At 41.6% G+C, this 21489-nt stretch overlaps 1 protein-coding gene across 1 annotated transcript; it reads left to right on the top strand.

The window, feature by feature from the left end:
• Nucleotides 1–61: 61 nt before the first annotated feature.
• MEX3C (mex-3 RNA binding family member C) lies at nucleotides 62–20976 on the top strand. The gene is made up of 2 exons (XM_081562139.1): nucleotides 62–893; nucleotides 17939–20976. Exons 1-2 carry the CDS (start codon nucleotides 104–106, stop codon nucleotides 19162–19164), a joined length of 2016 nt encoding a protein of 671 aa, XP_081418265.1. The 5' UTR covers nucleotides 62–103; the 3' UTR covers nucleotides 19165–20976.
• Nucleotides 20977–21489: the final 513 nt, after the last annotated feature.

Here is a 21489-nt window from a genome sequence, read left to right as displayed (position 1 = left end):
GCTGAGCAGGGCCAGGGCCCTGTCCGCCATGGGGCTCGCCGCCCGCCGCGCCTGACGCGGCCGCCGCCGCCGCCGCCGCCGCCATTGACAGCGCGCCGCTGCGATGCCGAGCGGCAGCTCCGCGGCCCTGGCCCTGGCGGCGGCCCCGGCCCCGCTGCCGCAGCCGCCCCCGCCGCCGCCGCCGCTGCCGCCGCCGCCGCCGCCCCCCGCGGGCGGCCCGGAGCTCGAAGGGGACGGGCTCCTGCTGAGGGAACGCCTGGCCGCGCTGGGCCTCGACGACCCCAGCCCGGCGGAGCCCGGCGCCCCGGCGATCCGGGCCGCGGCGGCGCCGGGCCCGGCTCGGCGGGCGGCGGGGCCGTCACCCGAGGAGCGGGCGCCGCCCGGCCGACCCGAGGTCTCGGAGGCGGCCGAGCTGGAGCTGGAGGAGGAGGACGACGACGACGAGGAAGAGGAGGAGGAGGAGGAGGAGGGGGAGGACGCGGAGCTGGACGGAGACCTGCTGGAGGAGGAGGAGCTGGAGGAGGCAGAGGAGGAGGGCCGGCCGTCCCTGCTGCTGCTGTCGCCGCCCGCGGCCGCCGCCTCTCAGACCCAGCCGATCCCGGGCGGGTCCCTGGGGTCGGTGCTGCTGCCCGCCGCCGGCTTCGATGCCCGGGAGGCGGCCGCGGCGGCGGCAGCGGCAGGGGTGCTCTACGGAGGGGACGATGCCCAGGGCATGATGGCGGCGATGCTGTCCCACGCCTACGGTCCCGGCGGCTGCGGGGCGGCGGCGGCGGCGGCGGCGGCCGCCCTGAACGGGGAGCAGGCGGCCCTGCTCCGGAGGAAGAGCGTTAACACCACTGAGTGCGTCCCGGTGCCCAGCTCCGAGCATGTCGCCGAGATTGTCGGTCGCCAGGGTAAGTGCGAGTGGGGGGTGGGGGGGTGTCTAGCTGGGCTGAGCCCCTGTCGTGGGTGCGGAGACGAAAGAAAGGAGCTTGGGGCTGGAAAGGCGAACCTAGCGAGGCCCATAGGTCCACCGGGAAGGGGTGTGGGAGGAACCCGAGGGGCTACGAGAGGAGAAGATGGGTCACCTTGCGAAACCACCCCCCCACGGTGTCCCTCTCCTCCTGCACGGTACAAGGCGATAAGTTTCTCGAGCCACCCAGCCCGGCGGTGTCCCCTTGACTCGGGCTGTATTCCTGGAACACCCCGGCTGGCGTGGCACCAGAAACCTGAGGTGGTAAAAGGTCGGGTCGGTTGTGGATGCGGTGTTGTGCACGAAAAGCTTCGAGATCGCAAGTTTGCGCAGCCGACTACTGTCTTTGTAAAAAGCTCTCAGCCTGCCTTACAACGGCTTGCTGGGAAGAAGAAATTGACAGAAATGGAGGCTTGTAGGGGAAGGAAAAAAAGCCCATTGGCGAGGGAACAGGGGATGTTCAAGTGGTCGTTCTTACAGCCACCCACCCTCCACCCCTTCACTGTTCAGAAACTTAGCTTCTTAGCTAACTCGGTTGATCGATCTTACGGTATAACTTTCGATAGATTTTAACTCTAGAAAAGACACAGTGGCCACCTTTTAAACGCTTTAGGGTACACGATGAAGAAAAATTGGACAGTAAAGTAATTGAGTTAAGGAACTTTCTTCGTTTATACAGTTTTCAGTAGAGGCTCCTCACTTGCCAGCACACCAGTACTGCAGACAGACTCCTCCCACATTGTTCAGACAAAGGACCTATGTCTCAGATTCCAGGAGTAGATTTGTAAAGGTGGGGGAAGGGGATGCCCAGAGTACCTCTCTATCCGACATTTTTAGGGAAGGTCTTAAGCTCTTTAGTGTAGCTTCCCCCCCCCCCTTTATTGAAGGAGTGAATATTCTCTGAAGCTGACTTATTACAATATGACTGAACCTGGTTGATGCATGTCTCTCTACTGTTAGGTTGAGAGCATTGTTGGGGTCAAATAGAAAGAAATGATGGCGCTGCTGCTTAAATGATCTCATCTTTCCCGAGTGGTCTAAAGTACACATAAATAAGGTCTGTCGAATGGTGGTTCAAATATCAGAGTTGGCTCATTTCTTACCTCTAGGATTTTAATATGAAAAATCCATCCATCTGAAATCTGGATGGAGGAGATAGCCTATTTCAGACTGCCTAGGACCTTAAAGACAGTGTTCAAAGCTGATGCCATTCCTTTAAGAGTTTATTCGCATAGTTTGGTGAATAAATTTTGCCTGCCTTTTTTTTGTTTTTTTGGTTTGTTTTTGTTGTTTTGTTTTTGCAGTACTGAAGATGCTAGTCCAGGAAAGAACTGTTTCACCTCACATAGAATAAAATTATAACATCTCAAATTATAGATCCAGAATGAGTTGGTTATTCCATTAACAGCATCCGGGAATTGCTATATATCAAGCTTACATTCTGCCAGGCATTTGAGTTTATGGCAGTTGGGAATGTGAGGTTAGTTCCAACTAACTTGCTGCCCTTAAGAAGCCAACAGTCTAATAAAAATAGCGGAGTGACACTAATCTAATCTGTAATTAATGTCATTAACTATAGTGTGTGACAAAGTCGTACATGTATCAACTGTGGGGGGCTTTGGAGAACGGATAGGACTTGAACAAATGGAAGGTGGAAGAAAGACTGAGGGACGTGGTGAGGAAAGGTGTGGAGAAATAGTCTCTAGGTATGGTTGGAAAGTTGTGAGGGAGGCTGTTTGTTTTGATTGTTTAGAGTCTGATACTTAGCCGAGTGGAAAAGGCGATGGGGGAAAGGCGATGGCAAGGTGTGTGTTCAGGCCCTTCTAGGCTGGTATTTCCTCAGCACAAGTTGCTTCAGTTTGCTTATGGTGACAGTTTAGGATAACAAAGGAAAAGAACGCTTAGAGGCCAGTGTTACTAAGGGATGAGATACTGATAGCTTTTGTTTAGTTTAATATGAATTTTTGTCTTCTGTGTTATACCCTTTAAAGCATGGTAAAATGGCCCTTAATTAGGCAGACTGTTACCTTTATACCGATCTGTTATTTAAAAGTAAACTGAATTCCAGGTTTTTATCTTGCACCAAATTATAGCAATGAAATAAAGTCTTTAGTTTTTTCTCTTAGGGCAGAGCTTATTAGTTAATAAGGAAATGTGAATCTATTTATGTCTTAGGACATAGAGACAAATTGCTGACTGTTCCTTTTGCACTTTCCCCGAGTTGACAGTACTGTTAAAAGTATGTCATCATTCTCAAGATTATCTTATCTTAAGAGCAAAAAGTTTTACCCTTTTCCAGTTCCAAACCATTCAACTAGTGGATCATTGACTCCTTTGCCACCCCTACCCTCAGCAGCACCATTATAAAACCTGTAAAGTTATTTTCCCACTCGCACAGAGAACCACACAACTTCTAATGTTTGCATCCTTTTACAGTGTGATAATTTCCCCTTTCCCTAAGTGAATAAACAGGGCAAATCATTTAATTTACTTTTTGCTTTGGAACAGAATTTTCCTCCTTAAGAATTATCCCTTCCTGCCATTTTTATTCATTACCTGAAGTCATAATTTTCTGTTTGACATCTCTTAATTGGTTTTGGAAATAATTAATGTTACAGATGGAGACATCTGTGACTTCAGCTCTGGAGCAGAGAGTAGGACAAATGGAATTCTGAGTCATATAGAGTAGCAACTCATGTAGATGGCCTCTAGTTCTAATGTCTTTCAGAAAAACCAACTACTGCTTTTAATAGCGATGAAAGTTGGCAGTGTTGACCTCATATTTATACTCTCCAGCAGCATATGGTCATTTGCGAATGTTAAATTGGTCCCCCTTTTTAAGTTTGCATCTCATTTTGAAACCAACAGTACTATAAAGTAAAGCCAGGAACTAAAGAGGCTTGTTGATAATCAAAGAAGTTCTGGAATATAGACATCAAAAAGTAAACCTGACAACAGATTTAAGACCTGACTTTTTTAAAATGTAGTACCTGCAAGATACATTCACAGTGGTTAACAGGACGTTTAATTTAAGTCAGTGGACTTTGCTCCAATTTGTATAGTCATTGAGAACCAGTTAGACTGAAAAATGAATTAAAGTACAACTCTACTTAACGATGGTATAAATAAATATTGAATGTCATAAGTTCAGTTGTTTTAAAGACTTGTAACCCAAAGTTTGTACAGTTTAAGATTAATGTACATCTTTAACTATTTTCATGAGTGATTTCCTTGATGGTATATGTGTGTTCTCTAACCTAGTTGAGAAAAGCTATTTCTGGCTGTGTGTGTGTGTGTGTGTTTGGACTGTAGCCCACCAGGCTTCCCTGTCCATGGGGTTTTTCAGGTAAGAATACTGGAGTGGGTTGCCATTCCCTATACCAGAGGATCTTCCTGACCCAGGGATGGAACCCGCATTTCCTTGCAGGCAGATTCTTTGCTGCTGAGCCATTGGGGGAGCCTTTTTGTTGTTGTTGTACACTCTGTCAAAAAATATTTAAGTTAATAATCTCAATATGTGACTATTTATGAATAATACATATGCTGATATACTATACATTTTTAAAACATGTAAACAATTTTAAAGGATGAGTTAAAGGTGGAAGTTGGAGTGTTTTGGTTTTTTTCCTGCACTCCAGTGACTTTTCTTGTACCCTGCTTTGGCTGTTACTGAGCTAGACCTCCTTAGAAACTTCTTTTCTTTATTGAGCTACTCTGTTTGCACTGATCCCCAGTGATTGTGTATATTGCCATTTTTTAAAACAGATAATGTGACACATTGCTTTAGGTTGTCTTAAATACATCCTCCGGAAAATTTTCCCCAGTTTCCTAGGGTGGAACAAGTTTTCAGGTTCTAAAAAGAGAAAGTTTGGTATTGTACATAAATTCCCTGTTTAAGAAGAAATTATCTATTTCATGAGGAGAAACAGTTTCAGAATAATGCTAAAGCACAGTGTCTTTTTTCTTTTGGGGGGAGAGTTGTTGACATTCCCTCTTCCAGGTACTGTATTACCTGCCATTTAACTCTGGTAAGTGGTTATCCCCATTTTACAGACATAGAAGCTGAGGTGCTAATAGATATCTTGCTCAGATAGTGGATCTTGGGGTTAGACCAGTTGTTTGATAATGGGGATCAAGTTCTCAATTCTACATTGCTGCCTCAGTATTAAGCATCTTGCTCAGGAAGAATATTTTGGGACAATTTCAGTCCTAAACATGATTGAGGATACTGTGTTTCTAATATGTATAGCTTAAAATATCATCATCACTATCCAAATTAATTTACTTAATAAAATTTTGGTTTCCAGAAGGCACAAGTATTGTTCTAACATTCTACTTCTATTATGTCTAACTAGAAATTCGCTATCATTTATAATTCAGAAAGTTAATTTGTATGTATATACATGCTAGCTTTAAAAATTAAATATTGTCATTTTTTTAGACTTCCAAGATCCAAATAATAGTTTGTATTAGCTCTGGAACCTTAATTGTTTTGCAAATGGGTGGGGAATGCACTGCCTTTTCTTCCTGCCTTATTCAGCTAATGAACTATTTTGATTCACTAAGGAGGAAATGGAAAATAAAGTGGTAATTCAAGGATGTGTTTTCTGCCCCCTGGTAGAAATGCCAATGACCTAAAACTGATGCAGGGAGTCAAGTATTTGAGACCTATAGAGATTTCCTCAAGGAAGATTTCTAGCAATGCCTGTGGGTTGGAATTCTAGATAGTTCTTATATCTTACATTTTCAAGGAAAGGTGGAATTTAGTTATAAGATCATGTTTAATATTTTGTGGATCTGGTTTTGAATGAATTTAATATTTGCACAGATGGAAGAATTTGTTGCTTGTGTCTTAAACTGAAGACAAAAATTATTTCAGAATATATGTTTTACTATAAAAATATATGTTGAAAGCTGTCCCAAATTGCCCTTAGCAGTCCCTGCTCAGCTCTGATATGTTGGAAAGAGATAGCAATCAGAAGTTAAACTTCCTAAATTCTGATTACTCTGTGCCAGTAAGTCACTTTGTGGCCTTGGACAAATCACTTAAACTCCCTAGGATTCAGATTCTTCTTCTTCAGCTGGGTATAGGCATATCTACAGTACCTCTGGGGACTATGAATTGAACACGAATAAATTGACATATATGAAACTAAGTGATAAGCACATACTACTGTTGTTAAGTTAAATCTGAAATTAATTGTTAATCTCGTTCACCTTTTCTCTGCTTTAGCAGACAGTTCCACACATTACTGTATCCTTCTAATGTGACAGGACTGAAAGGAACTGATACCTAACGGCCTGTTAGACACATGGCACTTCTGTCCAGACAGGCATCAATGGTGCTGCAATAACAGAGAGCCCCAGCATCTCGGTATTAAAATGACCAGTGATTTCTTTCTTTTTCACAGGGGCTCTGCTCATTTTGGTCATTAACGTTCTTAGACCAACAAAGCAGCCACCATCTCAGGTGTTGGCTGGTCTTCCCCTCTGTGCCTGAAGGATGAGACAGTGGCGTAGCACACACCGGTCTTTAAATGTTAGACCTGAAGTAGCGTGGTGATCACATCCACTCATATTTCATTAATCAGAACAAGTTATCCGGCCACTCCTAACTTCAAGTGGGTGAGAAGTTGCATTACAATCATGTGCCCACAGCAGAGAGCCAGAATATTCATGAACAGCCATGATGACTATCACAGTATTATTTTAAAGTCTATGGGATTGTGACAGAATTTTTTTAATGTAATTTATGCCTTAATAGCATTTGTAATTTAAACTCAAAATGAAAAAAAAAGAGATAAAAATGTTCATAAGATACTAAATAGGAAAGTATGTTTGCAGTTTAAAACTCCTTGAGGAACTTCCCTGGCAGTCCAGTGGTTAAGACTCGGGGCTCCCACTACAGAGGGCTCATCTGATCCCACAACCCACATGCTGTGGTCAAAAAAAAAAAATACAAACTCCTTTAGAAAACTCCAAAGAGATTACGAATAATCTATTTTAAAACCTCATTGATCTTCAGGTGATTCTAAAATGATATGTTTATCAAACTGCACCTTAATCCTTCCCAAATGGCTTATATACCATGATGCATGTTTACTCTTTAACTCTTCTCCGCATACTACCATTAGGTATTCTATAGACATTTATAATGATTACATCTGATATTTAAGCTTTTAAAATGATTTTCTAACATTAGTAATACCAAGCCAAACTGTACTAAATTGAATATGTACAGCGTAGTGTTATTTTGAATCCTTTTGAGTCTTTATTTCGGTGATTAATTCTGAGAATTCTAAGTTACACTGCATAATTGTACCACCTCTTTCACGCCAGGGTTCAGGATTTAAGAACAATTCATGTGGGCATGGCTTGTTGCCTTTGTCCAGTAAGCAGAAACTGCAGTTCATTGTATGCAGGGAAGCCTGGTTTGACCATAAGTAAAGTGGTATCATGAAATAAAATAAGACTAGACCTTAAAATAATAAAGAAAATTATTTAATGAACTGCAGATATAGTTGAAGATAAGCATAAAGCTTCATCTTAAACACGGTTAGAGAAGAGTGTGGAGGGAATAATTGCAGACTTCTAGAAGGTTACCAGTGTAAAATGTTTGCCCTTTGGGCTGACCTTTTTAATACTGCCCCCCTTTCTATACCACTGTCCCCTCGCCTTTGGCTTACCTTCTACCCTTCCACCAGTACCTGCAATAAGGGCATTGAACTTGGAGGTAAACTTGTTGGAGACCTGCTTTCACTGTTTGTTGACTGTGACCATGGACAGATCACTCAACCTCACTGAGTGTCAATGTCCTCTTGGGGGAAAGACTTGTTCCATCCAGTCTATAGTCTGAAAGAGGATCATTTGCAGATGAATCTGCTTCCATTATATGGTTCCCAAACAGAAGTAATTCTGAGTTTCTATTAACATCCTCTAATGGACATGAACATAATTTTAAAATCCCCAGTTAGGAAAATTGCTCTACGTCTCATCTCTAATTTACACCCCTTCTGGGTGTCACAGGTTGGTGAAAGGCCAAATGGGAGCCCTTTTTTGTTGCGTACGCCGATCCTGTTGTCTAAACTAAGTGAAAAAGGAGAGGGGGGGATTTTAAATCTAGTTTAACCTCTGCTTTTAAAAATACCTCATACATTTTGGGAATTCTCCACTTCTAAGAATCAACTGGGAAAAGAAGGCAGGTTGAGACAGTGGCGTGTTTAGGGAACTGAGGTATCTCGGAGTTGTTAGTTTATAACTTTGGGCAATTCTTGGCTTCAGCTTTCTCCACAAATAAAGTGAGATTGGACTAGATTATCTCTTGTAACCCTTATATTCTTATCTTTGTCCAAGAAGAGTTCCTAAAATCATGTAAAAGTAAACCAGATTTAAAATTACCAATTAGATTGACTTCAACATATCTCCTCCTAGTTTTGTAAAATTTATAATATCTTAAACATATTTTTCGTGATCTAAATATAAGTTTTATCTTTAGGACTTAAAGGTTTTTTAATGTTTTTAACTTCCCCGAGAAAATAGTTTTTCTTCAAAAATAATAACATTTAAATGCATCAAGTAGTATGTCATCTCATTTGATCCATTCTTATTGCCACCATACAGATAAGGAAACAGGTCTATGGAGATATAAGTAACTTACCCAGGGTCTCAAGCTAATAGAATTAGAGACTTCAACGCTCCCAACTCTGTAAGTGGTAGAACAAGCAGACAAAGCAGCGAGGATATAAAGGACTTGAACACAACCAACAACCAACGGTATAAGAAAAGAAAATGATAGATCAGTATCTGTACATGAACACACATGGACAACAAATCCTTTTGATGCTTGAAGTTGGATACAGGTCCGTGAGGGCAGAACTGAATCTCAGTCATCTTAATCTCAGTTAAATTACCTGAAACGTAGCAGATACTTGCTGTTTATTTTATTGAACTGAACTGTTAGACTAGAGACTTGCCATTGTAATATTTATCATTATAGTTATCATATTGTGAGGTTTTCTTCCCTCTTGCCTTTATCTCTAACCCTTTACCTGAGGAGTCAGTCAACCAAAAGTTGTTTGGGTTTCTTTGTTCTAGATGCTACTTGATTTAGGGCATTATATGTCCGTATGAATCCTGGTAATAAGCAAAACTAAAAAGTCACATAAATGAAACTGTTTGAAGTGTTGACGAAGTGATGTCTAATGTGAAACCACATTCTTAACAGAAAATTTCAGCAATTTTTGACTGGGGCTACAAGAAGGACCCTTGAGCAGGGAAAGGAAAGCTATTTCTGTATTGTACATTTAGGAATCTATTGCATTGTTAATCTAAACAATTTATTTAAATGTTGAGTTAAGTTGTGTGTGTAAGAAACACTCTCTTACTAGATTTATCTGATATTCACCAGTCTTTGAAGCTAATAATCTGGAAAATTGAGTCCCTATAAAATTATAGGAGCTTTTGAATAGTCTGTCGAGATTATTCCAAGAGGAAAAGGGTCTTATTTATATGTACAATCATTAAAGAATATGATCCTCCCTTGTTGATTCTAATATATCATGAAATATACATATAAAATAATGTGTATCTCTAATGCTTTTAGAGAGAAATAGTATGGAGTAGTGAGAGGAGTGTGGAGACAGCTTTGTTTGAGGTCAGGCTTTCCAGCTGGGAGATCTTTCTAACCTCTTTCAGTTTGTTTCCTATCCTTCTTAAAGCTATTAAGCTAGTTGTCATTCTGTTATGATGATTAGATGAAAATATGGGAGAGTTTTGAAAACTGAAAAACGCACTACAAGTTTATTATTTCAAAGGCAAGCCTGTTGGCTCAGTTTACTTATGAAATACTTGAAGTGGTGGGGGTGGGGTGGGAAGAGGGGCTAGATAGCCTAAGAAGCTGTCCTTTACTGAGCATCTGCTTGAATAACAGGCACTGTGATGAGTATTTTTAATATGTTATTTCATTTAATCTTTGCAACAACCAAGTGAGAGAAGTAATTTTCATTATAGTTTCTGGGCTTCCCAGGTGACACTAGCGGTAAGGAACCCACCTGCCAATGCAGGAAAGTGTAAGAGACGTATTCAATCCTTAGGTCAGAAAGATCCCCTGGAGGAGGGCAGGGCAACCCACTCCAGTACTCTTGGCTGGGACATCCCATGGACAGAGGAGCCTGGGCTGCTATTGTACATAGGATCGCCAAGAATCAAACATGACTGAAGCGACTTAGCACACACCCAAGAGGGAGAGAGAGAGGTTTAATGACCTGTTAGAGTTCACAAAGATGGTTAGTGATGGTCTATTCAAAGTCTTGTGCTTCCAGCTGTTACTCAACCTACTTTTCTTGAGGAAAGGAAGAATAGATGTATATACATGTGAGATTGTCCCACGTGCTTTATAGCTTTCAGAAAGAAGTGATTTTGTGTGTCCCAGGAGAAGGAGGGACTTGGTCAAAAATAAAAGCATTGGAAAGGACCTAGAGGTTGAATGACTTAACATTAAAACCACAAGCAAACTGGTGGTAGGTTAGAGCCCAGTCTGGCAGATAATCAGTTTTTTGCTCCTTACATTTCCTTTAAACTAGACCTTGGAATAGTATTAGTTAGCTGTAGCTGTGATAGTGGAGAAGGCAATGGCACCCCACTCCAGTACTCTTGTCTGGAAAATCCCATGGATGGAGGAGCCTGGTAGGCTACAGTCCATGTGGTCGCTGGGAGTCGGACACGACTGAGCCACTTCACTTTCACTTTTCACTTTCATGCATTGGAGGAGGAAATGGCAACCCACTCCAGTGTTCTTGCCTGGAGAATCCCAGGGACAGCGGAGCCTGGTGGGCTGCCGTCTATGGGGTCGGGTCGCACAGAGTCGGACATGACTGAAGCGACTTAGCAGCAACTGTGATAGTAATAGTCATATCTGTATTTGTATTATTCTTAAGTTCATAGAGCCTTCAAGACACAGTCTCATCTTTTCCAAATGACTGTGTGTTACTCAGAAGATACAGGGTGAGGGGGCAGTGCTAGGAGGATTTTCCAGGTTATTTAGGGAAATATCTGAGTAGAGACAGGAGGAACCACGCACGTTTAGGGGATGATGAAGCTGGGAGAAGGTAGGTGATGGCCACTTAATTAGGAGAAGGATGGGGAAAGGGAGGTGGGATGGGGAGGTAATTTTTAATATCAAGCCCAGCATTCTAATTTTCTTGAAGATAAAAAGAACTACTTCACTCTCCCCTCCCTATTTTTATTAAAGCAGGTATGTTTGTGTATGTGTGTATACACTGATTTCCCTTTTAAAATAAAACCTTTTGGAGAGAATTTCTGAAGAAAGATATACCTGAGGATGACCCAAAGTTGAAAATATCCAGACCTTAGTGTTGGTGTGTGTTTATAAGGGTTTTAGCTTTCTTAAATCATCTTATATTTGTAGCTGATTTATGAAATGAGTGGAAAATATAATGAATATGATTTCTGGAAAACAAAACCCTTTGTTGAAAATCAGCAACACTTCACATAGCATTTGGGGCTCCTTTCTTTAAAAAACAAAACAAGTTCTTTGCACCAACCAGATAGAATTTAAACTCCCTTGTCTTTGTTGAATCATCCCCCATCTGACCTGCTCCCCTAGCATTCTGCCCTCCAGTTACTTAAAGCTCCCATAGCACTGAGCCAGGTGTGGTATCCAGGCTGCCATCTTGGGCTCTTGATTCCTGCTTTGGCACTTGCAGTTTTCTTGACTCTCCTTTCCATCCAGCTGAACTACTTTCTTCAAACCTAAGTTCAAATGCATTTGAAGCCTTTCATCTTCTGTAAGCAGTAAAGCCCTGTCCTTTTCTGTGCTCCCATTGCTTTGTATGCCTGTTTTCATTAAAGCAGTTACCTTATATCAGTATTGTTTTCATGACTGTTTCCTTTCTACACTGTGAGCTCCTGGAAAGCAGAAATTATTGTAGTTTCTGTATATCACCTGGAATTAGCCACCTGCACCTTCATAGGGAACTTGATACTTGAATTGGTAAGTTGAAGCATCAGGCTGGTGGGTGTTCTGGGCCGAAGGAGGAGTGATTTAGCTAGGAACACTTAGTCACATCCCACAGGACAAGTGGAGACCAGGTTTACTTGTCCATTTCGTACCAAATCACTCATCTCTCAACATAAACACCCTGGCTTATGTATTTCTTTTTGACCTATTTTGATTTTTATCAATAGTTTATCCCTTCACCCTACTTCAGTGCCTGTGATCCCCAAACTTTTCTTGTACTTGTATCTCACTACTGCTCTGGACAGTGGGTCACTATTCTTGGGTTAGGGTTTAAGATTTTTCTGAATCCAATACTTTCCTTTGCTCAAAAGCCAGGGGCCTGGAAGAATGGAGAAATAATTGGAGGAATGGGAAGTTGGTGCTTTGGTAGGCAGAATAAACCCCCTTTCCCTGAAGATGCCTACACCCTATATCCCCAGAAGCTCTGACTGTGTAGATGTAGAGTATGGACCTTGAGGTGAAAAGGTTATCTGAGATCAGCTGGGTGAGCCCGGTGTAATCACATGAGTCCTTCAGCACAGAAGTTTCCCAGCTGGGTCAGATACAAGATTGGGAGAGATTTGAAGTACCAGAAGGGTTCAGTCCCCATTGCTGACTCTGAGGTTGGAGAGACAGGGCCACAAGCTATGTTGGTGGCCTCCTGAGACGGGGAATGGCCTTCAGCAGACAGTCAGCAAGAACACAGGGAGCTCAGTCGTGTGATGATAAGCAACTCAATTCTACCAGTAAGCCGAGTGAGCAAGCTCTTCCCTGCAGCTTCCAGAGAGGAACACGGTCCTGCAAACACCTTGATTTTAGCCCTGTTGAAACCCCTGTCAGAATTATAAAGTGAAAAATTTGTGACATTGAAAGCACTATGTGAGGTAACTTGTTATGGCAGCATTAGAAAACTAAAGCAGATAATAAAAGTAAAGAACAGAACAAAATTTCTGGATTGAGGCCTCCATTTTCCTCCTAGCTCTGAGCTCCCAGAGGCCACCTACAGTTCCTTGCCACGAGGCCTCCACAGGCAAGTCAAGCGTAGGTTGCTTTCTTCCAGAAAAGCCAGAGCACATCTGACTACTTCTGAAGCCCGCTGGAGAAAGCTCTTCCAAAGAACTTGTGATTAGGTCAGGCCCACCCCCGTGATCTGGATAATCTTCCTGTTTTAAGGTGAATTGATTTGGACTGTAATTATATCTACATTGCAGACTGTAATTCTATATCTGATTCTTCTAAGTATATCATTCCACATGTTTCATGGAATTAAAAAGTGGCCTTAAAGGTCTGCTGCTGCTGCTAAGTCACTTCAGTCCTGTCCGACTCTGTGCAACCCCATAGACGGCAGCCCACCAGGCTCCGCCGTCCCTGGGATTCTCCAGGCAAGAACACTGGAGTGGGTTGCCATTTCCTTCTCCAGTGCATGAAAGGGAAAAGTGAAAGTGAAGTCGCTCAGTCGTGTCCGACTCTTAGCGACTCCATGGACTGTAGCCTACCAGGCTTCTCCGTCCATGGGATTTTCCAGGCAAGAGTACTGGAGTGGGGTGCCATTGCCTTCTCCGCTTAAAGGTCTAGTCTAGTGCTTTTAAGCTTTTCTGTGACATCCCCCCCACTCCCCATCAAAAGAACATTTTATTTTGCAGTCAATGTACACATATTTCATAAAAACATTTGGAGCCTATTAAATTAATACTGCAAACCATGGTTTGAGAAACACTGAAGACCATTTCCTTTTCTTGAAACTCCTCTCCCAGCAACAGAGGACCTCTCCCTTTTAACTGCTCAGGCAGCTGGTGGAAGAGACTGTTTACCCTGGAGAAGCCAGACCCAACATTTTGCTATACCAGGAAGTGAGAAGACCAGAATTCTGACTTCAGCTAAAGAGTTTTAAGGTGAATCACAGCCCTAGGCACAGGGATACAGAAAGGGGAAATGGGTTCCTACAGGAGGGAGGTAAGTTAGAGACTTTTTATTGGGGGAATTTACTTCCAAATCAAAATGGTAACCATGAAAGGCATTAGTGCTGTCCTGGTTCTTAATCTCTACACAGTCTGGTGTACAGCATGCCATATATTTATTTGTAGCTATGAGAAAACAATTGTTAGTCCCTACCTCTTAGACTTAAAATGCCTTATTCAACTTTGAGGTTATGAAATCATTTACCTTGCTGTTCATAATTTTTTTCCTAAATCTCAGAACTAGTCAAAAGTCTGATTGATGTGCTTATTTAGTCTAGTAAAATCTGTCTCTTCATCTCTAATTTTTAAAATTTCCTACTTTAATAGCATTTCTTTAAAAAAAAAAACAATAATGCATTTGTATGGTTCCAAAATTTGTAAGAATTTAAAAGTGTACCAGGGAAATTAAGTCCCCCTCCTACCCTGTCTCCCTTAGTCTCCCAGTCTTGTGACTCAGTATTCCCTTACATAGCTGTACCAACTTCCCACTAATACAAACAGGAATGCAGAGGTTATTCATGCCTGGTCAAGTATCCCTACAGACTTGATTCTGTGAGTGGGATTGCAGGGGCAGAAGGATACAGGAAGTTGTAATTTTGATGGATAGTGCAAACTGCCCTCAAGCAGTTTTTACTCAGCAGCTAAATATGAGAGCTTTCCCCCCATCCTTACCAGCACTGTTTGTTTTTGATGTTTGACAGTCTTATAGGTGGGAAATGATACCTCAGCTCACGTGAAAAATGGGAATTTTCGTGTTCAGAGCCCTTTGTATGTTTCCTTTTCTATCAGCTATTTTACCTATTTTTTCTGTGGTTTTTGGTGTTTTGAGATACAAGCAAGTATATGGGTACCTGTGTAAGAGAAATTAGCCATTTGTGATGTGAATTATAAATAATTTTTTTTTTTTTTACCTTGTCTTTGGTCAGTAGGCCTTTTGGGCAGGGTAGGCTATCTTACACCCCTATCTCAGAGGTAGTCCACATTCAGTCTTCTCTGTCTTCCTAATGAGACTATCAAACACATATTCATTAGTAACAACCAGAGGCTCAGTAGTGTCTGATTTAGGCATGTGCGTGCTTGTTGCTCAGTTGTGTCCAACTCTCTGCAACCCCATGGACTGTAGCCTGCCAGGGTCCTCTGTCCGTGGGGATTCTCCAGGCAAGAATGCTGGAGTGGGTTGCCATGCCCTTCTCCAATATTGTACCTACTGGGTATCAAACAAAGTATTCTACTAAGGTTCATCTGACAGTTGCTTATTGTCTCAGCAGCATTTTGAGAAGTTTCTTAATTTAGCTTTCTAATGTTCACTATAGTTAGGGTTGAGAAAGGCCAACCCTAGACCCTCAAGCTAACTCTCGCTTCGTCCTTAATAGAGTTTGCCAGGTGTTTTTCTCTAGGATGATCAGGACCCTCTTTGTTAGAAATGTGTGATTCTGGCAGACTGCCTTCTTGTTAGGTTGTGGTGCAGAGAAGAAGCTCATGTATCCAAATAATGATAGTAACTCCCCTGAGGGTGCAATAGGAAGAATTAGGCGTTCTCACCACCCCTTCAGACTTTCCTAGGAGTCACACTGGCCAGTGGAAATGATTGTAGTTCTCGGCCTCTGCTGAATGGGGAGTTTCCTAGAGTCAGCCTGCATGAGTGATAAGTCGATATGAAGTTTTACGGTCTTGCAAGTCACTTTCTGTGGTGGAGCAGAGGCAGGTATAGATTTTCCTATACTCAGAAGTCGCACTGTCAGTTTAATCTTGTAGTTCATTGTAGATATAAACTTATAGCGGCACTCTGTGATAACTGTTGTGTTTCACAGTAGCGTAAATTAGACCAATTGCAGTGATTTCTTGACAGTCCCCAGCCCACCCTGTCGCTCCGCCCTTCTCCACTCCTCCAGCTCCTCCACTAAGTGCATCCCTTACGGTTTTGCTTTTAGCCGCACCACCCGACCCCCCCCCCCTCCCCGGTCTTCTCAGATACAACCTTCAGGTTAAAGTAAACCTGACTCAGGGGAAGGAGCGGAAGCTTCTCAGAGAATGAGGTCCCTAATAAACTGAAATCTGAAGGGCCGTCAGGAATTAAGCAGCGCTGGTAGTAAAGGTGCACGGATAAAGGAACATTCTGATCGTGTAAGCAAAGGGCATGGATTGGCGATGCAGATGGTAGAAGCACACCGCAGAGTTTAAGGAGTGAGGAAGGGGAGAGGAGGGGTAGGTCGTCAGGCCCAGGGCCGTCACCTGTGCGCCACACTGCTTGGACTTTACCCTTGTGGTAAAAGGGAGTCACTAAAGCCTTATACAAAGAAGTGAGTCTTTGATCGGTGCTTTTTTAGAAAGCATCATCTACCTGGAGTGAAGGTAGAGAGCTGATTGAAGTGAGGCAAGAATGGAGGAAAGGAGACCTCTTTTGTGTGGGGTGGAGGGTACTAGTGCAGTCATACAGGTTAGGAATGATGTCCAGAAAGAATTAGTTTTTGTACATTATGAATTTGTTGAGGACAGGAAAAAAAAGATTTAAGAAAACTATCTGCTCAGGTTGTGGCATGTGTTTTTCAGTAGCATCTCACTGCTTTATTTTGAGGAACTAGGAATAGCATGATACAGTCCTAGAAGAGATCTGTTCTGGCAAGCTTCACCTTAAGATCTTTGAAAAGCAAACCCCCGAGTCTTATGCCTCAGTGTATATCGGGCATCTTAAGTTACTATTCAGAACCCTCCAGTGTGACACAGTTGGCACTGGTAATGGCTGATTACTCCAAAAAGTAATCTTTGGGTAGTTACACATACGTATCTTAGATGTGTTATTTATTTAACTTAAATATACTTAGGATTTAGAACCAAAGCCTTTTATTTGAGAATGAGGCTGCCTATCAGCATAGTCCTTCAATAAAACCACATCCAATGACCATACTCCATACAATTTCCAATATGTTTCTTTTGAATTTAGGGAGAACTTCACAATGAATACAAAACTACTCTGTGTCAGTTTTTTTACCCCAGGATTTTACAGTTGTCTCACCCATAGTTCAGCAGCATCTTTTTTTTCTTTAAGGTACTGATCATTATTGAAATTTTTAAAAATAATCAGTTTCGATACAAGTTCCATGTCTTGGATTTATATGTCACTGCTTTATGTAATTATTAGTGTAGTTAATGCATGAGTTCAGTTAGCATAAACAGATGGGGATAAAAACAACTGATTCTTAGTTAAGCCTGAAATCCAACTGATGGAGCAGAAATGAGACGATGTGCTAACTTTGAGCTCTTTGCTGTTGTCATCAGTTGAGATTTACAGAGGGAAGAATAATGTTGAGGTAAAAAGACAAGACAGTTACGTGGAAGTCAGTTGAAGAACTTTTATCACGCAGTATAGTTCTGTGGAATTTGAGGTTCTAGGACCAACAAAAAACACTATAGACCTATGAAGTCAGACTAGGTTTAACTCTGGCTCTGCCTCTTACTTGCTGTGTGAACTTAGACATGTTACACAATATTTCTGCGCTTTATTTTCTTTGGCAATAAAAGGAGTGTAATAGTCTCGTCCTTAGAGTTGTTATGTAGATTAAATAAGATGATAGGTATTGTCTCACGTTGTACATTAATATTTTTTCTTTGCCACCGACACCCTGCAAGGTAGTAAACTGAAAGTCAAATCCACTCATAGTGTAGCTGGCCTATTTCATGCATCATTTGCAATGACTAACAATAAGAGGAAGAAAACTATAAGCCTGTCCCCTGAGTTAAAGGCCTTCAATGGAGGCGTCACCTCTTTGCTGAGAATGAGAGATCACCAGGAAAGTACCCCTCAGGATCCAGGATTCGTAGTGGAACTAGGAAAGCTTTATCAGCATTTAGAGATAAGTTTTTGTGATAAAGAAATACTCTCAAACTTAAAGAGGGGAAGAAAAACTGCCCAAAAACAGACTGTTATCTTGAAAGGAGCTTTCTGTAATTTGTCTTTATCAATATTGTTGAAGTAGATGTTGATACTTAAACGAAATATTTTCTTTCTAACAGGTTGTAAAATTAAAGCGCTGAGAGCCAAGACGAACACGTATATCAAAACACCTGTTCGTGGTGAAGAGCCCATTTTTGTTGTCACTGGACGGAAAGAAGATGTTGCCATGGCCAAACGAGAAATCCTGTCAGCTGCAGAGCACTTCTCCATGATTCGTGCATCTCGAAACAAAAATGGCCCTGCCCTGGGAGGGTTGTCATGCAGTCCTAATCTGCCTGGTCAGACCACCGTTCAAGTCAGAGTGCCCTATCGCGTGGTAGGACTAGTAGTTGGACCCAAAGGAGCAACTATCAAAAGAATCCAGCAGCAGACCCACACGTACATAGTAACTCCAAGCAGAGATAAGGAGCCTGTCTTTGAAGTGACAGGGATGCCCGAAAACGTTGACCGAGCACGAGAAGAAATTGAGATGCATATTGCCATGCGTACAGGGAACTACATTGAGCTCAACGAAGAGAATGACTTCCATTACAATGGTACCGACGTAAGCTTTGAAGGTGGCACTCTGGGCTCTGCGTGGCTCTCCTCCAATCCCGTTCCTCCTAGCCGCGCCAGAATGATCTCCAATTATCGAAATGATAGTTCCAGTTCCCTGGGAAGCGGTTCCACAGATTCCTACTTTGGAAGCAATAGGCTGGCTGACTTTAGTCCAACAAGCCCATTTAGCACAGGAAACTTTTGGTTTGGAGATACACTACCTTCTGTAGGCTCAGAAGACCTTGCGGTTGATTCTCCTGCCTTTGACTCGCTACCAACATCCGCTCAAACTATCTGGACTCCGTTTGAACCAGTTAACCCACTCTCTGGCTTTGGGAGTGATCCTCCTGGTAACATGAAGACTCAGCGTAGAGGAAGTCAGCCATCTACTCCTCGTCTGTCTCCTACATTTCCAGAGAGCATTGAACACCCACTTGCTCGGAGGGTGAGGAGCGACCCACCTAGTACAGGCAACCATGCTGGCCTTCCAATCTACATCCCTGCTTTTTCTAATGGTACCAATAGTTACTCCTCTTCCAATGGTGGTTCCACCTCTAGCTCACCTCCAGAATCAAGACGAAAGCACGACTGTGTGATCTGCTTTGAGAATGAAGTGATCGCTGCCCTAGTTCCATGCGGCCACAACCTCTTCTGCATGGAATGTGCCAACAAGATCTGCGAAAAGAGGACGCCGTCATGTCCAGTTTGCCAGACAGCTGTTACTCAGGCAATCCAAATTCACTCTTAACTATATATATACATAGATACTATATCTCTATATGGACTCGTAAAGGCATGGGTATAATGGTACCCCTAGTAAACTTCCTAATGAATTCTTATGACTGTTATCAGGCTTTATTGGGATTAGGCTAAAGTTGTTAGTAAACTTATAAAAGGCTGCTATGGTAACACTAAACCTAAGTGGTCTCTTGTCTTAGTTTGGTTTGAATTATTAATCTTATCCTGTAGACCCAGAGACATAGCTTGTGTAAGAATTGCTAAAGCTGACGTTCAACTCGGCTGAGTGAAGATAATCATAGGTTGTGTGAACCTATGAGAAAAGTGTATACGTCTAAGATTTCCAAATGATGGGTCCCAAAGCCTAACCACATTAAGAGTTTATGGAGGGTACGTGGCATTACAGATGACTCAGACACTTCCAGGGCTGCCTTCTTTACACTGCCAGTTTTGACAAAACAGGTCCATTTGTTTTTTATTTTACAACAACTTATGCCTAATTCTGCAGGATTGCAAGTAACTTTTTAATGCATTGTGGTTACTTATTGGTAATAATAGGGCTGATGGCGGTTTACTCGATCACTGGTTATAATTTGGGACAAAAACTGCTACATTGACCTTCATCTCGCCCAGAGTGCTCCCGGCTGGTCTGATTGGTGGAGCAGGAATGCAGTTGTGTCGATCGTGAATTCCTACCCATTGCCTCCCTTGGTGAATGTGGAAATGGCCACCTGGGTTTTTCCATTCCAGGAAAGGCTTTGGGGTGCACCTGTATTGGCTAATAATTGAGGATACGAACATTCCATTCATTAGTCTGATCAAACTATTGATTAATTTTTAGACTATAGATCAAAATGTGAAACATTTTATGTTCAATCCATATTTGTCTTGCACATTATAAATGTATTTTTATTTTTTAGTAATTTAGGGGAGGGGGAGGGAGAGCGGGGTAACAATGCCCTTAGCATATTTACAGAAGCAGCTGTGACGACCTCCAATCAGTTTACTTCATTTCAAAACTTATTTCCAATCACAAGGAAAGATTTCTTTAAGATACACTTTTTACATTTCACCTGTGGATGTCTGTGACTTTTCATCCTCAGTATGTTCCCAAATCTGCTGGCATTGAACGGATAAAACATTATACTGGTGGGTTTTTCTACTAATTATTTTTTGAAGCGTTATTTTCCCAACACAAAAGAGCTTTTTTTCTCAGTATAACAAAAATTGAAATCCTATGTGTATTGAATAGTAAATAGACAAATTTTATTTTTTATTTCCACTTGAAGAGTTACATTTCGTATAAAAGTTTACAAATAACGGTTTTTATTTTGATTTTTTCAGTATAAAAAATTGCCTTGATGGCATATTATGATGTAATGCTAATTGCTTGTAGAATAGTTAAATGTCAGTATTGAAACCTAATCTTTAGCTGCCGTCTTGTAGATACAAACGAATGTTCACCAAGCATGTATTTTGTATTTCGTTGCATTGTACACTGCAACTAATAAGCCAAGGAATCGACATATATTAGGTGCGTGTACTGTTTCTAAAAACCACAAACTAAGAATGATAAATTATCAATATAGTTTAGTATTTGCTAATTTTACTACACTCTTTTGTTATGTATATGTAGGGAAGTCATAGGGATTATAAATTCAATTTGAGTAAAGTTTAAAACCATATATTTTATGATAAAGGGCCTTTAACTTAAGATGGCCAAAGCACTGATATTATATATTTGCTGTAAAGAGAATTATAAGAGTTTTATTTTTCTGATATTAAAAGTTACTTAATAAAGACTTGTTTCCATTAACTTGAATGTATTCTCCTTGGTGTTTTTCATGTATTCATTAGTTTACACTGGACGACTGCTATTTGCCAGAATTGAAAACATCCTTTAACAAGAGTTTCCCCTCTCCCTAGCCAGTGATCCGTGTTCTAGGTGTGGAATGTGTTGCTTATGCTCCTATCCGAATGTAGCTTTTTTCTTTAAATAAGTGTCACATTACAGTGAATCTAGAGATTTGGCTAGTTTTAGATTATATAGTTGCATGTTTATATAGTTGACCATAGTCACTGTTAATCTAATATGAATAAAACAGTGAGTGATTTATACATATTAATGTTAACATCCTGAACTCAACTTAGACTTAGTTTTTATCCTTTGTTACAGATTGTCCTTTTATCACCAAAACTATAAAACTAATTTTTTCTAGCATGAAGGTGCAAGTTTTTAACTTTTAATTTTGAAGTACCTTCTGAAAGACTGTGGTTGATTAAAAACAAAAAATATTGCTCCATTAATGAAAATGACTTTGCTGACTAGAATAAA

The sequence above is a fragment of the Giraffa tippelskirchi genome, chromosome 14, assembly GCF_054371585.1.
Source record: "Giraffa tippelskirchi isolate mGirTip1 chromosome 14, T2T-mGirTip1v1.2.pri, whole genome shotgun sequence".
NCBI lineage: Eukaryota > Metazoa > Chordata > Mammalia > Artiodactyla > Giraffidae > Giraffa > Giraffa tippelskirchi.
The sequence above is the reverse complement of the archived record's forward strand: the minus strand, read 5'-3'. Positions and strand labels throughout refer to the sequence as shown.

Coding starts and splice junctions, on each gene's coding strand:
- MEX3C (XM_081562139.1), top strand. CDS start 104: ATGCCGAGCGGCAGCTCCGCGGCCCTGGCCCTGGCGGCGGCCCCGGCC. Junction 894..17,938: donor CGAGATTGTCGGTCGCCAGG/GTAAGTGCGAGT, acceptor TCTTTCTAACAG/GTTGTAAAATTAAAGCGCTG.